This window comes from Tauraco erythrolophus, chromosome 7, assembly GCF_009769465.1.
Source record: "Tauraco erythrolophus isolate bTauEry1 chromosome 7, bTauEry1.pri, whole genome shotgun sequence".
In the NCBI taxonomy this organism is placed as follows: Eukaryota; Metazoa; Chordata; class Aves; order Musophagiformes; family Musophagidae; genus Tauraco; species Tauraco erythrolophus.
This window is the reverse complement of record NC_141471.1, coordinates 49624918-49644421: the sequence shown is the minus strand read 5'-3', so window position 1 is coordinate 49644421 and position 19504 is coordinate 49624918. Positions and strand designations below refer to the sequence as shown.

General features: G+C 35.0%; 1 protein-coding gene across 1 annotated transcript in view; it reads left to right on the top strand.

Moving 5' to 3' along the window:
- The window catches only part of KIF15 (kinesin family member 15), a 36259-nt gene that overhangs the window by 8948 nt on the left and 7807 nt on the right, over positions 1 to 19504 (top strand). The window contains exons 10-27 of the mRNA XM_086614609.1: positions 511 to 633; positions 1354 to 1477; positions 3175 to 3266; positions 4004 to 4213; positions 5316 to 5493; positions 5922 to 6063; positions 8403 to 8544; positions 8876 to 9073; positions 9979 to 10086; positions 10851 to 10956; positions 11486 to 11651; positions 13009 to 13159; positions 14164 to 14249; positions 14683 to 14758; positions 15022 to 15108; positions 16465 to 16569; positions 17445 to 17567; positions 19009 to 19155. Coding sequence (XP_086470735.1) covers positions 511 to 633; positions 1354 to 1477; positions 3175 to 3266; positions 4004 to 4213; positions 5316 to 5493; positions 5922 to 6063; positions 8403 to 8544; positions 8876 to 9073; positions 9979 to 10086; positions 10851 to 10956; positions 11486 to 11651; positions 13009 to 13159; positions 14164 to 14249; positions 14683 to 14758; positions 15022 to 15108; positions 16465 to 16569; positions 17445 to 17567; positions 19009 to 19155 — 2364 coding nt within the window. The remainder of the gene's footprint in view (positions 1 to 510; positions 634 to 1353; positions 1478 to 3174; positions 3267 to 4003; positions 4214 to 5315; positions 5494 to 5921; positions 6064 to 8402; positions 8545 to 8875; positions 9074 to 9978; positions 10087 to 10850; positions 10957 to 11485; positions 11652 to 13008; positions 13160 to 14163; positions 14250 to 14682; positions 14759 to 15021; positions 15109 to 16464; positions 16570 to 17444; positions 17568 to 19008; positions 19156 to 19504) is intronic.

The following is a 19504-nucleotide window of genomic DNA, read 5'->3' as shown; positions in this document are numbered from 1 at the left end:
CTACTTGTCTAACAGCACGGAGATATTTGAAGACATGCATGTAAAAAGGAGAGGTTCTTTTTATATCCTTGTTCAAGAATCTGTTGTTTTGTGATTTTGTTTGTTTAGCAATTGCCACCAGAAGATAGGTTGGAAAAATCAACAGGCTAGATGATATTCAAAATAGTATGAATATCAATCTGCTAATGACCAAGATTAAAGTGAAATATCTACTTTATTCCCTGATATTTTTTTTCCCTCTCCCTCCTGTTCAGGTGTAACAAATATCTCAAATTGTTGATTAGTAATATAGAATGAGGGTTTTAAAAACCCAGATGAAGTCTTTGTTTACAGTCACATCCTTTATACTTACCATTGAAATAAAATTTCAGAAACTTCAGTAGCATGGAGATTTGTTAAATAAAATCCCTTCTGCAGTTTGTTCAAAGTGATACACAGTAGCTCTTCAGTCATGGCTTCCTGCTGTAGCCAAAAACATGCAAGTAAAACTACTTTTGTGTTTTTAAATAGGATTCCCTTGGTGGTAATGCAAAAACATGTATAATTGCGAATGTTCACCCAGGATCCAGGTGTTTTGGTGAAACACTGTCCACCCTTAATTTTGCTCAGCGAGCAAAGTTGATTAAAAACAAGGTAAGAGTTATTCAATGTCTTCATTGTTGCAACAAATAGTTTATTGTCATTTAAATTACACATCTGCAAACAGGATAGCTTAATTGAAATGCACTTTTGGTTTCACCAATTTAAATGACTAGAACTTACTTTAAAATCCTAAATTTGCTTTCCTAAGTGTTTATGACAAAATATTTTTGAAAAGGACTCTTTTGCTTTTGATTATGAATCGAGTACAACAGCTGGGGACTAAGTAACAGCTGATAATTGCGTTCATTGCTTGTTCTCTGAGCACTACATTGGAAAAAGTAAGTAAATCTGTACTAAAACTTAAAATTGTCATTTAATAAATTAGATTCAATAGCACTTCAGTGCATCTAGTTTTTATATATGCTAATTCCCAAAACATAGTTTCTCATGAGTGGATTTTGAAAGTGTGTTGGCATCTGACTAGAAACTACTGCCTTTGATATATACTGCTTAGCTTTGTTGGTCAAAAGCTCCAGAGAAGATTCTGCAGAAAACATTAAATTTTTTAACCAATATTTTTAGCTAAAGTGCAACTTACTGGTTTCTGAGTAAATTGAACATTGCTTTTCCCATGAGTTCTTCCTTTCCTAAGACGGAAGACTTCTCAGTAGTTTTGTTGTTCTGCAGTCTTTCACTTTTCTTTTATCCTATAAAATAAAAGATTTTTTTTTTGTACCTCTTGCTAATTTTCTCTTAACATATTTATGAAAGGCTGTGGTGAATGAAGATACACAAGGAAATGTGAGCCAACTGCAAGCTGAGGTCAAGAAGTTGAAAGAGCAGCTTGCTCTACTTACTTCAGTGCCATCTATGCGTGATATTTCTATATCACAAGGTAAGAGTTGGGGGTGAGGGCAGAGAGAACTTGCTACTTTTTTAGCGTAGAGGGTTCAAGCCTTATGTAGTTCATTAAGATTCTGAGCAATTAATATTTTTGTAGAGACTGACCTACAGAGGCTGCACTTGTCTTATGGATCCCTTTGCCCGTGCCTGTATCTAATATTTTGCAGAAATTATTAATGTGATTTTTTCTTCCTCTCGTAAGTTTGTGTACAGGGCTATGTTTCTGTTACAGAGTACTTAAAATACTCTTCCAGTTCACAGGAGGTATACTGCCTAATCTTTTAAGTAACCAAAAGTTTACATGTGATTGCTCGTACATTTAGGTTGGAGGGAGAGCACTAAGGTGTTGATAATGCCCATTGAATCCACATTCTTTGTAAGCTCAGCACTGGATTATTTTCCCCCCTCTCTTCCCCTTTTGCCCCTTCAGGAAGATCCTAAGAAGGATGTTTGCCTTTCAATAAAAGATCGGTTTCAATATAAGATGGTAATGGGGTTTTATCAATATGTAACTTTTTTTTCCCCGGTAGCTTTTCACTAGACCACTGTATCTTCACTATAGATCATAGCATAGCTTTTTACTTATGTATACTTCTCACTGAAATGTGCTGCCTTATAATATTTGATTCCAAGGTAGTAAAATTCATCTCTTAACTCTTACTGTATCCTTAGTCAACTCTTTCCTGACCTTGTCAAGAAGTAGAAGATACAACAATAGAAGTTACTACAGAAGTTAGAAAGACTTGTTTAATATGTGGTTGAGTTTTCCTAAGGAAAAATTACTTCTCTGAGTGTACACGTTTAACCAACAAAAACAAGTCAGTGATTATGTCAGACACTGAATCACAGTCTGTGAATACATAAATATTGACAGAGGGCTCAAAAATATTATTGGAGTTGTGATAGAGTTCTGAGGGGGAAGGCAAATAATGATGCTTAAACACTGAAGAGAGGTTTTTAAACAACCTAATTTATTAAAGCTGTGTTTAGTCTATGCAGTTAAATGATGTTTGTAATATTCAATTGCACAAATATGAAATCTGCTTACTAGCTGCTTTAAAAACATGATGGCATTTTTTAATATATTAAATTACAATAAATATAAAAAAGTAGTCTTGCCTACATGAGGGTATTCAGGAAAGCTATTTTGAATTAATTTCTTAAGTGGATTAGTTAAACCCTTTTAATCCTTTGTGTGGACACTTTCCTCCCAGATTAAATCACTAATTGTCCCCTTAATTCATGCTTACTTTTCCAAATTTCCTTCTCATAAACCAGTTAGTCTACTTTTAATATGTGTAAACTGTAATAATAATGCCAATAATGGCTTAGTGTTATCAAATTACTTTCAGAGAGGGGTTGCATTTTATAGATATATTCAGCTGAACAAACTGATTCTTTTATTTTATTAAAAGTTAATCGTAAAGCCATTTAATGCTTGAACAACTTTATTAATTATACAGTTATGTATATTGACTCTGTTTTTTTTTCTTGGTCACCTGCAAGTGCTGATAATTACAGTCTAAATGTCTTTGCTCTGGGTACGGCACATGATCTTAGAGGAATTATATTGTTCGAAGAATTTTATTTAAAAAATTTTTCCACAACTGTCAAGTTATGTATTTAGGAAAATGAGATTAACTAGTATTTTAATAAATAGAGCATTTGTTTCATTGACTTACCCTACAGGTGCTGTTGAAAAAGGGAAGAACAACATAAATTACATGAACAACTTTCTTGAAGCAATGTTGTTCTGGGAGAAATCAGAAGGTGAAAAGAAGGTAAGAAAGCACTAATATTTCTAAGTGCATTCTGTGTGCTATCTGATGAGACCATATTGAAACTGACTCTTTGTGATTTTTTTCTTTGGTTTTGAATAAGAATACTCTGTCCAAAGATGATAAGGTTTGGTAATAAGGGAACTAGTCAAATGACATTTAAGAGAAAATCTTTCAAATTCAGATAAGCCATAGGATAGCTTTCATAGTATGTTTAGTTTTAGGGCGTGGGTTTTTTATTTGAATTTTCTAATAAGAAATTTGAATGGAACAGCAAACTTCTGTTTTGGTTAATTTTGAGGGCATCTTTGAGTGTTTGGATCAACAGTATGTTTTTTTTTGAAGCAAACCTCCCAGTCATCCCCATTTTATTGTGGTTTGGTTCATGTCATGGTACAGTGTTGCATCATCCAAAATGGACTTTTTCTTTTTTTGTGGAAGAAAATGAACTGAAACAGGCACTCTAGGGGTGCATCTGATGTTCTTAACTGGCTGCTTAGTCTACATGATCATATTTGAGCTTCTAAGTAAAGTTTTTGCAATATAGTGTGTAATTTGGCTTCTTGGTATGAGCTATATTGCTCTCTACAGATCTGCTCCAAATGAATGATAGTCCGTATTCGCAAAACTATTGTTAGCTGAGTTTTGCATGATTTGTGTCTGTATGTGATTTATGCACCTTAAAAATTCATCTAGTGTAACTGTCACTTTTCCACCAATCTGTATATATACTTTCTAAGAATTTATTAGAAAAAATTGCTCAACTAGAAGATCTGTGTGCCAAGAAGGAGAAATTTATTCAGTCCAATAAAATGATAGTTAAATTCCGTGAAGACCATATTGTTCGCTTGGAGAGATTACATAAAGAGGCGGGTGGAAGCTTATTGCCAAAAGAGCAAGATGATCTCCTCAGTGAATTGAGGGAGGAATTGCAGACACTCAGAGAACAGGTAAGTCTTTAGTTTTTCCTTTCTAGAAAATTTTTCTTTTGTGAGAATAGCTCATGTGATGGAGTTCTGTGATGGGTGTTTATGGGCTTTTTAGGAAAGACAGGCAGGTAAAAAGTGGATGGGTAGTAGTTCCCTTTATAGAAGCATCTCAAATGCATGGAGTTTCCGTATGGAAAGGGCAATGGGTGGGTTTAGAGTTTGTGAGTTTGCATAAGGGGAGAGGCTAGTGAGGGTGATGTCATGGTGGGAGCTTGCCACAGGCCACCTGATCTGGGTTAGGTAGAGGACTAAGTCTCTTTAAGCAACTCAAGAAAGCCTCCAAATCACAAATCTTCATTGTTGTGGGAGACTTTAACATCCATGACATCTGTTAAAAGGGAAAGACAGCAGGATGCAAGTAGTACAGCAGGTTTCTGAAGGATGATAATAACACAGATGCTAGATGGGCATGTAGATGCTAATCAGGGGTGATGCTGTCCTGGAGCTGTCTGAGGAAAGCAAGTAGCAAAGTACGTACCTAAGGCTTTATAAAAGGAGGCTTCAGGTTATTCAGGTATCTGGTTAAGCGTGGTATTATTAGTGAGGCAGTCTTGAAGAACAAAGAAGCTCGAGAGAGAAGGCAGATCTCTAAAAACAATTTCCAAGCACAAGCAGGAAGGAGGAGCAGATGTATTAAAGATGAGATTGACTCTAGCTCATAACTGAGCTCCAAAGTGAAGGCAGGAAAAAAAAGTACCGAAGTCAAGACAGTCATTAAAGGACTAATAGAAACGTTACTATGGCATGCAGGGACAGTGTTAAGCCAAAGCTCAAAGCTGAAACTGAAAAGGGATGTCAAAAGCAGAAGCAAAACCTAATTCTTTATTACCAGTAAAAGAATAAACACATAAAATGTAAACCCACTGTCTCTTTGAGAGCAGATTCCAAGAGAGTAAGAAAACTTACAAAAACTAAAACGGAGCAGTTCCAACCATGGTAGAGAATAAATTTTTTCCTCTTCTATTACAATTTAATGCATATTAAAGGTAGTAGAGCAACAGATAGTTATGTATAGCATTGTCTGGAAAATAAAAACTGTTAAATAAAATACTGCTTATCACAGATGGAACAACACCCACGAGTTGCAAAGTATGCCATGGAGAACCATAACCTCAGAGAGGAGAATAAAAGACTTCGTTCTTTACAGTCAGTTAAAAAGGCCCAAGAAATTGATGCTCAGACTATTGCAGAACTAGAAAAAGCTTTTTTGGAAGCTTCAGCCACAGAGAAAAATACTGGAGGTAAAAATATGCTAACACTTTTCAGCTAAATAAGCTTACTGTGTTTCTGTTGTGTGCAGCGTAGTGTTGAAAATATTGTCTGTCTTAATGTATTTTTGCCCCTTTCAAAGTGATACCTGAAGACTGATGAAACAGGTTTACTTCGTTTTATTCATGTTGGCCTTCAAGCAAGTACAGCAATAGGGAATTTGGCTTCTTGTGTGTCTTGTGAACACCACACCTAATCTCATTTTATTGTCCTTAGTTGTTACAAAGACTGCAGTAATATTAATTATTCTACTGGTTTTCATGTGGACTGTTGCTAATACCCATTATCTTCAATTTCAATTGCTTTTATGCTGTTCAGAAGCCTACAAATGCTTTCATTTTAGTAAAACTTAAAATATTTGAGCTACTCTGATTTCAGAGTCTATATGTTTGTTCTTTAGGTCATCATTTATATCCTACCACCATATCAGTAGAAGGCAACTCACTGGCATCTGTTGAAAGGCTGAAAGCACGCCTGCTACAGACTCAAAGTGAACTGGCAAGTTCAAATCAAGAATATGAAGAATTCAAAGAGCTAACCAAGTGAGACAAAACAGGATACACATGCCTTTATATGTCCTGAAGTAATTGCTTGTATTGATTTCTAAAAGTTAGTCTCAGATCCTGCATATACAGTCTAAGTATGTTCTTTGCATGTAAAAGAGGGCCAGGTTAAGAAAAGTAGCATGCACACAGCATATGTTCCTGTTGAACTCTGTTACTCCAGGACTAGGAAACAACCGCAATGCAGTCTGAAGGCACGTCTGCACTGCTGCAGATTTCTTTCTCTTTCCGAAAGCTCTTTACACTAAGATGCAAAACAATGCTTCACAACATGCAGGAGACGCACATACCTTGAAATTCTGATAGTCACCTGCTTAATGGGACAGGGAGAGTTCAGCTTAGTTTCCATGTTGAGCAAGTATTTTTCAGTAACCCAACTATTGCAGATGGAAGCGGTGGCAGGAACTAAGAGTTGATGGGTTTTGCGGGGGGTATTTTGGAATTTTTATTTCTTTTAGTGCAATAGTAGTTTTTAATACAACCTCTTTCAAGATTGCAAGTTTGAGTCACTATAAATGCAGAATCCAAGCACCCCAGAAAATTTTGGTTAACTTCTTGGTTAATTTTTTGTCACCACTTCAGGGTTTTTAAGAAGGCAATAGTACCACTGTCTTGAGACTTGTTATTGGAACAGATTTAATTCAAATTAGAGCAAAGACATGGTGTCAATAGTTCATTCGTGTCCATTTGCTTCGGCATCTAAACACAAGATAAGAGTATACTTTGTCCTTACTAACGTACTAAAGAATTTACTGTCGTTGTTTTCCTTGAGGGCAGCACAAGATAATGCCAAAGGCCTGAGTAATACCTTCGGTGTATATGTGTGGAGGCAGAGAGAGGGAGATTGATATGGAAGTGAATAATACATGGCTTAACTTGGTCAACCCTGTTTCTGAAATTCAGGTCCTGTTACTGGAGATACAAGAAAAATAATTACACTTCCAGCAAATGTAATGTAAACCTGGAAGGCATGAGAGACCTGATTTTTTTTCTAATTATATTTATTTTTAGCTTATACCTAACATTGTTGCTTTTTATTGATTTCGGTGAATCTAGAGTATAATTCTAGAAGCATTGGGCACAAGATACTTCCATTTTTGCCTCCTTCCTTTTTTTTTTGCAAAGGAGCTTTGTTATGTCCTTTTTGCTCATTCAGGCAATTGTACAAATCTGTATTTTTATTCTTAGATTTCTGCTGTGTAACAAATGCTATGAATTTTATGAATAGTAATGTTACCTTCTACTGAGTTTATCAATTCAGCAATCTATCTATTGTCCTGTATCATTGGTTACAATGGTTTATTTATACCTTCATATATTTATTATATTTTCCTGCCCATTCGATGTATTCCTATTCTATATATTCCATGTTTTGTGCATGTCCTGCTTTCTTGATAGTATGCCTGCATTTTTATTATCAATTACTGACATTTTCTTAGTGGAGTGCAGTCCAACAGAAGTATGCTTTTAAGTCTCTGGATTCACCTCTGAATTTCACTAAATTTTAAACTGGTTTCCAGTTTGAGTAACTGGATGCTTAATTTTACATGTAAGTGTAATGGTATGCTGTAACTGAATAAGTAGAGTAAAATTTAACAATTTCACAAAATCAATATATGCTAATTTTTCTGTTGTCCAATACAGTCGGAACTAAAGATCTATTCTGTTCCATAAGCTTTGTTGCAAATGCTAAAAACCTGAAGGAAAGTGATAGCGTTAAACTGCCAAAAGATGAAATATGTACTATTTCCTGTTGTCTGTAGACTTTGACCCTACAATTATGTCAGTAAGGCCAACTGTCACAGTAACAGCAAAATATCTAATGAAAATGATTCTTAAATTTCTGCTCAACTGTTTTATTTCAGTTAGAGTACTTTTAGAGGGCAAAATAATCTTAACAGAGCAGCACTAAAAAAAAAAATCTTTAAAGGATTTTCTTTAATCCTGGCAAGCACCAGTTCAGACTTCTTATATAACTGGATAACATTTTTAAAGCTTAAAACCATATTGGTATGGGTGATATCACTTTCTCCTAAAAGGAATTGCAGAGCGCTCAGCTTATTTCTTACCATGTAATGGATTTTTTCTGACACATTTAGTTATCCATCTTGCTTCATTATGCAAGCACAAATAAGCTTCTTAGCTTTTTTTATTTTTTAATATGGCAGTGGGTTTTTTTTCTCAATATAATGTATTTCAATGTTTGGGCAAGAGTTCAACTTCAGTCGACTCATTGGCAATACTGCAGCTTATTCTTACTGACGGGAGGAGTGTACTGATGGAGTAGTTTTGACAACAGTAAAATGCTTCCTATACAGGAAAAAGCATATGGAACTGGAATCGGAGCTTCAATCCCTTCAGAAAGCAAACCAACATCTTGAAAACATTCTGGAGGCAACTAAAGCACACAAGCGCCGAGAAGTCTCTCAGTTACATAAGCTACATAGAGAAACTCTTAAGGTTTGAGAATAAGTTTATTTAAAACCATGTGTATGTATTCCTGAGTTGTGTGAGAATATACTTTCATTTTTATGATCCCTTAACCTCACCAGTGTTCTGCTATGTAATCCATATGTGATAAAGCAAATACACTGCTTTTTTGTTCTGAAATACTCACTCAATGACCGCTACTGTAATCGGATGACAAATCTGAAAGGGTGTAGTGATTTAGAACAAACCCCTTTGAGCACTTTATTTCATTATTCTGCTTATAGAACTATGAAATAAAATACCAGACAAAGTATTCTGTTTTACAGTTAAAATAAACACTGCTTTGTAATCTTTACAACAGAACATAACCACTCCAACAAAAGCTTACCAGCTAAGATCTCGCCTAGTACCACGAATAAGCCCAGAAATCTTAGATTATCATTCTGAAGATTTTCAGTGTTCCACGGAGATGATGGATGACATTTTGAAAGAGCCAGTCCCCCCAGAGATGAATGAGCAAGCATATGAGGCTATTGCTGAGGAGCTCAAAGTGGCACAGGTGAATGTTCTGAATAAAAACTGAGGCGTATGTGTAACTTTATTATAAAGCAGGTTTTGGCATGAAATGCTTCCTTCTCCCCATCCTCAAAGATATTTTAATTTACATGGGAAACTGAAGCTTTTGATGAATACTTAAGGCTTCGCTAAACAGTTCTCTAATTATACATCGGACTTAAGAGGATTTACAATTAAAATACTGAAGGGGATTTGAGAGTTGAATATCGTAAGTAGTTTAAGATATAGAGGGCATTTAAACTTTTACTATTTTAACTTGATAAAGAAGTTTCCTCAGAAACAATTTAAGTCTCTGGTGACAGCTATATTTGAAACAATACCCAAGATTAATATGTAATGCTGCTTTATTTGAAGAAACCTGTCAAATGTTGCTTGTCCACCATTGTAACTTAATTGTCTTGTATCTTTCCTGAAGGGTAGGGAAGGTCTTTTGTCACATACAAGAGTGCTACAAAGTTATCTGAACTACTCTCTAGGAGCCGGAACTAACCTCAGTGCATGTAAAACCCTGGCACAACAGCCAAAACCCCTCTTTGGTGCTTACCATATTGCAAAGATCCTGTAAGGAACTTAGCTAGTATATATTTTGAATAACTTCTTTTTAAACCCTTATTTCTCCAAGATAAACGTGTGTCTGAAAACTGTTTATTGGATTCAGTCCTTGTATTCCCTGACGGATTTTCTTGTATTCTGGCAGTTTACTTAGCAATATGAGAAATCGGCTACTTCAGATACCAGTTTATTTTTGAGTGTTCTGTTTTCTGTTGGTTCAGGTCATGAAAAAAGAAAGTAGTTGGTGTTTTTATATTTAATATGCACAGACTGCCATATGGCATGTGAAAATAACTGGAAGATGTGTTCTAATTTTGACTGTCTGTTGTGTCACAGGAGCAACTGAGCACAATGCAGACAAAGCTGGATGAAGAGGAAAGCAAGAATATAAAACTCCAGCAGCATATTAATAAACTGGAGCATCATTCTGCACAAATACAGGAGGTGAGAGAAAAATATAATATAGGTCTATATGTAAGTGTATATATGACCAGGTGGAATCTACTGCACTCCTATTACTGCGTTGCCTAGTGAGGTCTGCAGTGTTACTGCATTTTGACTTTTGAAAAATTTACATAGCATCATAGCTCAGGGCAGTGCAGGAGGACAAGGACTTCATTTAACATAACACTGCAGGTTTGGGTTTTTTTTTCCATTGTTTTAAATGTTGTGATTCTGAGCCTACTTGATCTTAAGTATAAGTAAATAGACACTCAAGATGTCTGTGCTTGATTTTGACCAACTTCATGATTTCTGACAGCAGTAGTCACAAGGAAATTTTAAGCTTTGGAATACTGAAAATACTACTTGCCTCATTTGGAACTGAACTGAAACAACCATACTCTAGAAAATATTTACAAGTCTTCCTTAATTGCTATGTTTGATTTAACATAGAAAAGAAAATAAGGCCTGGTTTCTTCCCAGGTCAATCTCATTTCTGATAGCTCTGTTCTGAAGTAGATTGCAGCTCCTAAGCTGTGGGTTGCTTTTAAATGAACTTTCTAGATAAGGTAATGTCTTCAGTTATATTGGAAAATTTTTTTCTTGTCCTTCTGTGGATTTCATATTTACCAAACATCGAATTTAAAGAAAAGTGTCTTGTATTTGTGATTGGCTGATGAAATACAGTAATACATTATTATTACAACTCTATGATTTAGCTGCTCCTACATTTCCTTCCTTTTAAAAATTTTACTTCTCTTCTCAAGCTTCTTTCATCGGAACGGAATGACTGGAGTAAAGAGCGCCAGGAGCTCCTTGAACAAATAAAATCGCTTGAAAAGCAGTTTCAAGACAGTCAAAGCAAGACTGATAGTAAGTCTATAACACTGAAATTCCATATGAAGTGTTGAGGTGTCTTAATGTTTTGAATCAACAATAACACATGCTGAGTGACTATTTGGGTTTAAGATGTTGGTCATAATGATTTGATTATTTTTTAAAGAAAAAAATTTCAAATAACTTGCAGAATAGCTTTTCTCTGCCCAGTCTTGCACGATATACAATATTGAAAATTGTTTTCTGTTTACTCTGAATGTTAAGGGAGTACAGGATACAGTATTTTAAAAATAAAATATTAACTAAAAATAAAGGGGAAATCCTCTATTGGTCTATGGAAATAAAGTGATGATGTCTGGAATGTTTTTTATTCTGCCTGTACTCTTTAGTTCTTAGAGTTCACCTTTTCTATTTACAGATCCTTTTTGTACGTTATCTTCAAGGTTAATTCCACTGAAAATGGGTAAAGTTTTTTGAGACTTTCCCAGGATGTTCTGTAGAGTTACATGTCCTGTATCTAGCACTGTATTCCTAATACGTGAAATATTTGTTTGCTTTTTGACAGTATTAAAAAGTGAAGTCTATGACTTGCGCATTGTCCTGCAGTCTGCAGACAAGGAGCTGTCTGATGTAAAACTGGAATATAGTGCCTTTAGGGAAAAGCAAGAGAAAGAAATGAGTCAGCTTTCTGGTAAACATATGGATGTACAGTTCCAGCTGGATAGCGTCAGGTATGTTGGCAATCTGGTAAAATGCCTTAATCTCCCTTCTGGATGCATCCAGTGATTTAGTTGTTCTTTTTTTTGCATGTGAACTTGCACTTTACATCTCTTATTTAATGTTGTTATTTTGTCTCTCTTTTCCTTTTTTTTCCTCAATTATTTTTATGCCAATTTCAGAGCCATGAGGGGGGAACACTGTGAAATCAGCAAGAAAAAAAAAAAGATACTTAATTTTGGTTTGCTATAGGATTTTCCATTAAGTACAATATACCTATAAGCTTATTGATCTCCAGAAGTTAAGTGACTGAAGGGGTAGGGTTTATTTGGGTTTTTTTCCAATTTAGTCTTAAAAATTAACTGTTACTTCTCAGTCTGGTCACAAAACAGGTGACATAATGATGCTGCTCTAAAAATACAAGCAGAAAGAAACCATAAAAATAAACTGAAGCTTGACTATTGAAGCCTGAAAAGCTCACAGTGTTATATGCAATAATTGACATTATTATTGGGAGAAGAAAATCAGTGAGATTTTCTTAATCAGTGCAACTTAGCCATGTTGGGTTTTGATGGTGTTGGGATTTGTTTGTTTTGTTGGGTTTTGGTTTTGAAGGCTGTGTTTTTTCCTGGAAAGCTTAACTACATTATTGCATTGTAGCACGTCATGGCTTAGCTGAAGTCATTTTTTGTGATGCATTGTGAGATTGGGAACTTGGAATTGAAATTAAATATTGTGGTTTTGATGCCTTCTGTGTTAGCAGAAGTACTGACTTTTTGGAAGATGTTCTTTCTATAGACTTTCCATTAGTAACATGATTCATAACATTTGTCTAGCAGCTCTTTTACTCCTTTTTGCTTTTCACTTTTGTGAAAGATCAAACGAAATAAGTTTTCAGAGCAAAAATTTAGAGGAAAATAACCTAGACTTTTTTTATATAAAAATCTTTTATGTATTCTGGGCTAAACTCGGATACCAACTAAGCAGATGTAGGTATTCAGGATCATTTCTAGCAGAGTCTTTTGACCACCAACCGGCTAAAAATAAAAATTTAAAAATATGGGTGAACACCATTATCAAGACAGTGACTGAAATTGCTACAGAATTTTGTAAGTAAATTATTTCTAGGGATGAGAAGTCTGCCTTCTCTGCCAATACCAGTTAAATTTCCTGTGCCCATCATAAATTTGAGGTGTCTGAGTTTAAAAAAAAAAGAGTTAGCATTTATGTCAGTCACTTCTTTCTAAAATAACTGTACTTGTATATTACCTGAAGATTATAAAATACAATTGATTGGAGTAGTTTTATAATGAAACAAACCCTTACATTAACATTGTGGGTGTTTGTTTTTTTGTTTTTTTTTTTAAAAAGGCTAGAACATGAAAAGATTCTTGAAGAAAAAGCAAGCCTGCAGGATGACTATGACAATTTGCAGGAAGTAACGAAGTTTGAGACAGATCAACTGAAGCAACAACTTGAGGACAGAAAACAAGAAGCAGAAGCAATGAAAACTGAGCTTTGCGTAAGACAGTCGAGGCTTTTAAAGGACTTTATTATACAGTAACTCATGTAGCCAGATTGTATAATTCCTATTACTGTATCATCAATAATAGATTCCACAGTAATAACAGATTTTCTGGTGATCTCATTTGGAAGACATACCCAGAATCTTTTTTTTAAAACTTAGTGCAAGATATTTGCAATTGCAGGCTACAAGAAATATCCAATAGCATGATGAAGTAGTAGGTTTTCAGCTGAAGAAATTGCTCTGGAAATGTTGAAGGAGATGGGTTAATTAGTAAAGGAATAAGAAACTGGTTTGGAAAAGAATCCTGACAAGGAAATGCGAGTGACCTTGCATCTCGGTGCTAGCTAAGACTAGCTTTCTTATTTTATCTTTACAGAGCAGTTTCTTAAAAATTTTCATAGGGGATGTGATCTTGTTAAAATGATCCATGCCTTTTTGTGGTGGATCACTGTCCTGCAATTTAGTTGATGCTATTCTTGAAAGCCTGTCAGACTGCAGTGACTGCAAAACAGCAGTAAGGTTGCTCAAGGGCTTTTGCAAATGATTTTGCCTGCTTTTCTGCAGTGTACACTGTGCCTGCTCAGCAAGTTTGCTCTAAGTTTTCCTTTTTAGTGTTTAAAGGAATACTGACAGATGGAAAATTATTATTTTAAATTCCTGATAGACTAATATCTTAGAATTTGAAAAATCCCCCCAAATTAATCTACAGTTGAAAATTGTGATTTCTCCCTTTAAAGCCTTGGGCATTGAGGAACATTATAGCTATATGAAAACATTATCAGGGGCAAGTGAAAACAGCTGATTTCTTAATATGAATAAAAGTTTACTTTTCAACTTGTCCAGGACAAAGCCAAAGATCTTTCTGGTTCCATCTGAGGTTTTGTGGGTCTTTTTTTCAGTCATCCTAGGAGTTAGTTTCAGATTTTTATTTTGATTTAAATTTTTCTAAAGATCTTATATTGTAACTTTTTATAACAACATATATTTTAATATTCTAGAACCTTTTGAAACTCCTGAAAACAGAAAAAGAACATAATGAAAAACTGACATTACAATTGCAAGAAGACAAAGAAAACAATTCAAAGTAAGTTTTAATTAGTGGTGGGATTTATTTTCATCTGACTTGATTGGCTTCTTCCTGTGCTAGGTTTGTATTCAGATGGGGATCCTATTTGTAGAGGTGTTTTTCCCCAGCTGAGTAGAGATAACTACATAATGGGCTTTTTTATTTTATCCAACTTAGAACAACACTTCATTTTAATGTATTCAATTAACATGATGAATGTAGTTTCATTACAAGTATTGTTCTTCATGTCAAAGATAAAGTTCCACTACTGATAGGAGTGTATGGCTAGTAACTAAACTGTTAGTCTTTTGTATAGCACTGAGAAGGTGATAGTTGAAAAAGTCTTAAAAAAAAAAGTGCAAATAAGAATAAACTTATAAGACTTGATTCTTGTTAAAGCTGTCTTATGTTCTGATTATATTTCTCACTAGAAATATGTTTACTTCTCCAGGGAGCTCTTGAAGGTACTTGAAAAAGCACAGGTGGAGAAACCATCCTCTGAAACGGTGACACAGCGTGAGCAGCAGGTACAACAACAGAACTGAATGACTAAATTGTGTGTTCATGGATTTCCTTGTGTATTAATAGCAATTTTTTTTGTGAAGTGAGTGTTCTGTAGAATACCAGCAAAATAAGTGTAGAGTTTCAGATTGTTTTGTTAACCTACTGCTTAATTTTTCTGTTAAAGTAAACGATTTCGTTCCTTCCATGTTTTTTCATGGCTTCATGCTTTACAAAACATACTTCAAAAGTAATTAAGTCTCTCCTTCACAGTTATTATTTCTTCTAGGAAGCAAAACTGCAGAAATTGGAACAGGAGCTGGCTGCTGCTGAAGAGTTTATTGTTTCTTTGAAGAAGACAAATGATGCGGATAAGGTTTGGGCTTATTTCTGTTACTGATACCTGGTTTTGTGGGTAACTTCTGTAGTAGAGTTGTAAGCCCAGAGCCTTTCTATGATACTTAGTAATTCTGTGATTCTAGGCAATCCTGGCTGTGTATCTAGGTAAAATAAATCCTACCTCTTACTATCTTGGAGTTTGCAGTGTGCATTCAGAGAAAACACAAGATAACTGCAGATTAAATGAAAAAAAAAAAAGCAAGGTAAAGCTGTCTACTGGACAAAACATCCAATGAATAGATGATGTGTAATTCCCCTGATGATTAATCGGCCTTCCAGTCAGTGTCATGTTGTAATGGGCTAATAGAAAAGGTAAAGAAAGGTGATGTAAGAATGTACCGTGGATATCTTTATTAATAAAATCAGAGCACTTTTACATGAAAAGACAGCTCCAATGTTCTGAAAGCTTGAATAGCAAAAGTTGCCGTAGTACGAGTGTTTACGCTGTATGTAAAACAGGCATAAGAAACCACAGTGTCTTTACTATCCAGCATGAAATATTGATAAGTCTTGCTTTTTTCATGCTAAAACCAAAAATTTCACATGTATAAGGTCAGAAGAATCTGCTATTGTCCATGCAGTGGTGTTTCTTGAATGTGCCTTTCTCTGTTACAAACAAATGTGACTTTAAATGGTAGTGCTCTTATTCTCCTACTAGAAACCCATTACAGCCCGAGACTAAATCAGAAGGCTGGAGCACCTTTCCTATGAGGACAGGCTGAAAGATTTGGGGCTGTTCAGCCTGGAGAAGAGGAGGCTCCGGGGTGACCTTATAGCGGTCTTCCAGTACCTCAAGGGGGCCTACAAGAAAGATGGGGAGAGGCTGTTCAGGAGGGCCTGTTGTGATAGGACAAGGGGTAATGGTTTTAAAATAGAGGGAGGTAGATTCAGGTTGGATATTAGGAAAAAATTTTTTACCATGAGAGTTGTAGAACACTGGAACAGGTTGCCCAGAGAGGTGGTGGATGCTCCATCCCTGGAGACGTTCAAGGCCAGGTTGGATGAGGCCCTGAGCAACCTGATCTAGTTGGAGATATCCCTGTTCCTTGCAGGGGGGCTGGACTAGATGGCCTTTGAAGGGCCCTTCCAGCCCTAACGATTCTATGATTCTATGATGAACTCAGCAGATATTTAATTCTTTATGTAAGTGCTTAGAACAAAAGCCAACAATTTAACAACAAATTTCTTGTTACTCCTTTACATGCGCGTATTAAGGCCTCATTTTCAAATGACTGAAATTTGGGATTGACGAATTATACACCAAAGAAAGTCCAGTAATAAAATATATATAATATATATATAATGTATCAGGGTTCACTTTTTTATGTTGCAGGAAGTTGTAACTGACTTGATGAGACAGATCCAGGAGCTGAGGTCTTCAATTAATCATAAAACTGAGTCCATAGATGGGATGACAAGAGAGCTCGAGGATATAAATGTATGTTCTGTCATTTTGAAGGACGTGGTATAGTTTTTCAGAAATGGAAGGCAATGACATGTCTTATCATGAGTCTGAAACAGTGTAACTTGCTGTAGCGTTTTAGAAGGAAGCTTCTTTGTTTTGACATGCTGAAATCTTCTCAACATTTTATGCCTAAGGCTGTCTTGCAAACTGAACTGTTTCCACATGGTGGGTAAAGAGCAGTGTCTCTAAAGGGACCTATTCACATCCTGTAAACTACACTCAGCTGACAGTCACATTTAGATTTTCTCAGAAATTGGCAATTTAAGACCTCAACAATTGAAGATGAATTGTAAATTCATTTTTGAGGGAGTGAATTTTTATGCTGTTGATATTAGTATGTTCTACATCTGAAAACATGAGTAGAAAGAAGTAAAACTATGTATTTGAATAACTATGAATAAATATGATACATCCTCTTTGTTAAAATAGGTCTGGTTTGCAAACTGATAGAGCAACTCACGAAATGCTTTAGGTACTGTATATGTATGAACTATGAATTCAAAAGGTCCCACAGACAAAACATTCATGAGACAGATTTCTACATATGGTTATCTGTTTTTTTAATAATATTTTAGTGGTTAATATGTATTGAGTTGGCTAATACATATTAAATTTTTCATGGTTCCAACAACTCATTTCTAATAACATAGTTTGTACAATTAGCAAGTATGATCGTACTATCATGCAAGTACTATTGTTCTGATTTTAGTCATTGACACTGAGATTTTAAACGTTTGTAGTTGTCATCATAATATTTGTGATATACATTTATTTATATTATGTTTGCCAACTTTCTTTGATAACGTTTTCCTAAGATATTCTAAAATTTAATTTAATCCTTTCCATAGTGCAAGTATAATCTTGTTCTGGCTGCAAAAGAAGAAAGCAAAGGAATCATAGAGGACCAGGAAAAGATGATTGAAGAACTGAAGGAAGCCTTGGAGAGAAGACAAATAGCTGATAACATTGAGGTAAAAACATTAATTTTGGCATATTATTATTATTTGTTTAACGGATGTGGTTTTGCTTAAAATACTGTGTAAAACTTAACCTCATTTTAGTTCAAACTAAACCTAGTTAAGCTGTTCTTAACGGAATTTTTCATGAGATACCTGACAAATTCTGTTAAATTATCATATTACTTGACATAAATATTTTATAAGCTACTTCATAGAAACCTATGCTAAAAGCCTGGTTTAATTTTGTTAAGGCCACTAAGGAGTCATCTGAATTTAATAGCAACATTAGATGATGCAGCTGAGAAATTAAAATAGGTAGAAGAATATATTATGCTGAATATTATCTCTTCCTTACTGGTACTATATTCAGTAACGTCTTTTTTTACTCATAATTTTAACTAAAAGCTCCACCTGCTGGAAACAGACCTAGGATGCATGGTTGATTCAACTGCAGTTTTGCTTTTTTTAAATTGTATCTTTCTTTTTTAACTTTGTCTTTCCTGTTGCTGCTCTGACCATTATTTTGGTGAACATGTCCATCAGTCTAAACCATTAGCCTCTCCTTACAAGTTACTTCTACAAGATCTTCTACTAGTCCAATCATATAGTACTAATAAAGTCTTCCCAGAGTAGCGTTTGCTTCTCAAAAACCATTCTTGAATAGATTTCCACTATATTTAATAAACAGACTACTTTCATTAATAATCATATTTAAATTTGACATTATGGAATCCTAAACTGAGTTGCCTGCCAAATAGATCACTCTGGTTTGTTTTGGTTTTGTTTTTTTAACTGAGGTAACAATTCTTATTACATTGTCATCTTTGAGTGTATCTGGCTCCTAATAAAATCATAAATGTTTTTCCTTCTTTGACTTTGTACATCAGTTACTAATTTCCTTCATGCTTTCTTGACTGGACAAGAAGAGCTAATACAAGGGGACATTTAAAATACCCTGTACTGTTTCTCCTTCTAGGTTAACACACCTTGTGTAGGCATGATACGTATCAGATAAGGTGGGAGTCTCAATCCTAGAATAAATCCAGAGATATCTACAGAATAGCAGTGCACTAAAAAAGCTGTAATCGCTAATTCACCATGGATTAAAATCTTTATGTTCTTTTCTGGTTTCTTATTTAAAGAAATGTATCTAAGTATACATTATACTTTAAAACAGTGGTTGATTCCAAATATCTCCCACAAGTATTTAACTGTAACTATACTCTAGGAAAGTTCTTGGATTTGTTCTGCAACCAAGACAATGGATATGGAAAACATGCTAAAATAAGAAATTTATAGATGAATGCTTACTACAATTTATGATGAAAAAATGGAGGGGAAAGGTAGATGCTTGTAGCTGCCAGCAATCTTAGCAACAAAACATCATGAAACAACTGTTTTAGAGTAGTGACTTTAAGATTTCTTTCTTTACTCATCCAATGACTTAAAATAGAGAGACCTTCTATGTGAAGACTTGCATCATACCACTGATCAGCTGATAAGATTGACAGAGGCCTCTAAGAAACATGATTCATTGCTTCAGTGTGCACAGGAAGACATAGCAAAGAAAGAAGCTCTAATCCAGGAACTCAGGGAACAGGTAAAACACAGAAATTCTTCTAATAATTATCTCCGTGGGAGGGAGCTGTGGTTAATTGTAGCTTATGGAAAGAGTTTTACTTGTAATTTTAGAGCATCTTGTATGCAGTATTCTTGTTGAAGAGCAATGCTGCTTCATGTAAAAGCGAAATGGTAGTTCAAAAGCTTCTGAACAAAGGCCAGATAACTTCTAAATACTTTGGAAATGGTGTCTGGACATCACGAAAATGTTTACTCTGAAAGCAGAGTAAAATTATCAGTACCTATAAAAACAGCAACCTGAGGCTATAAGCAGTGTAACCTAGGGGATTACTTTTTCTTCTGCTTAACACTTATCCACAAACTATGTC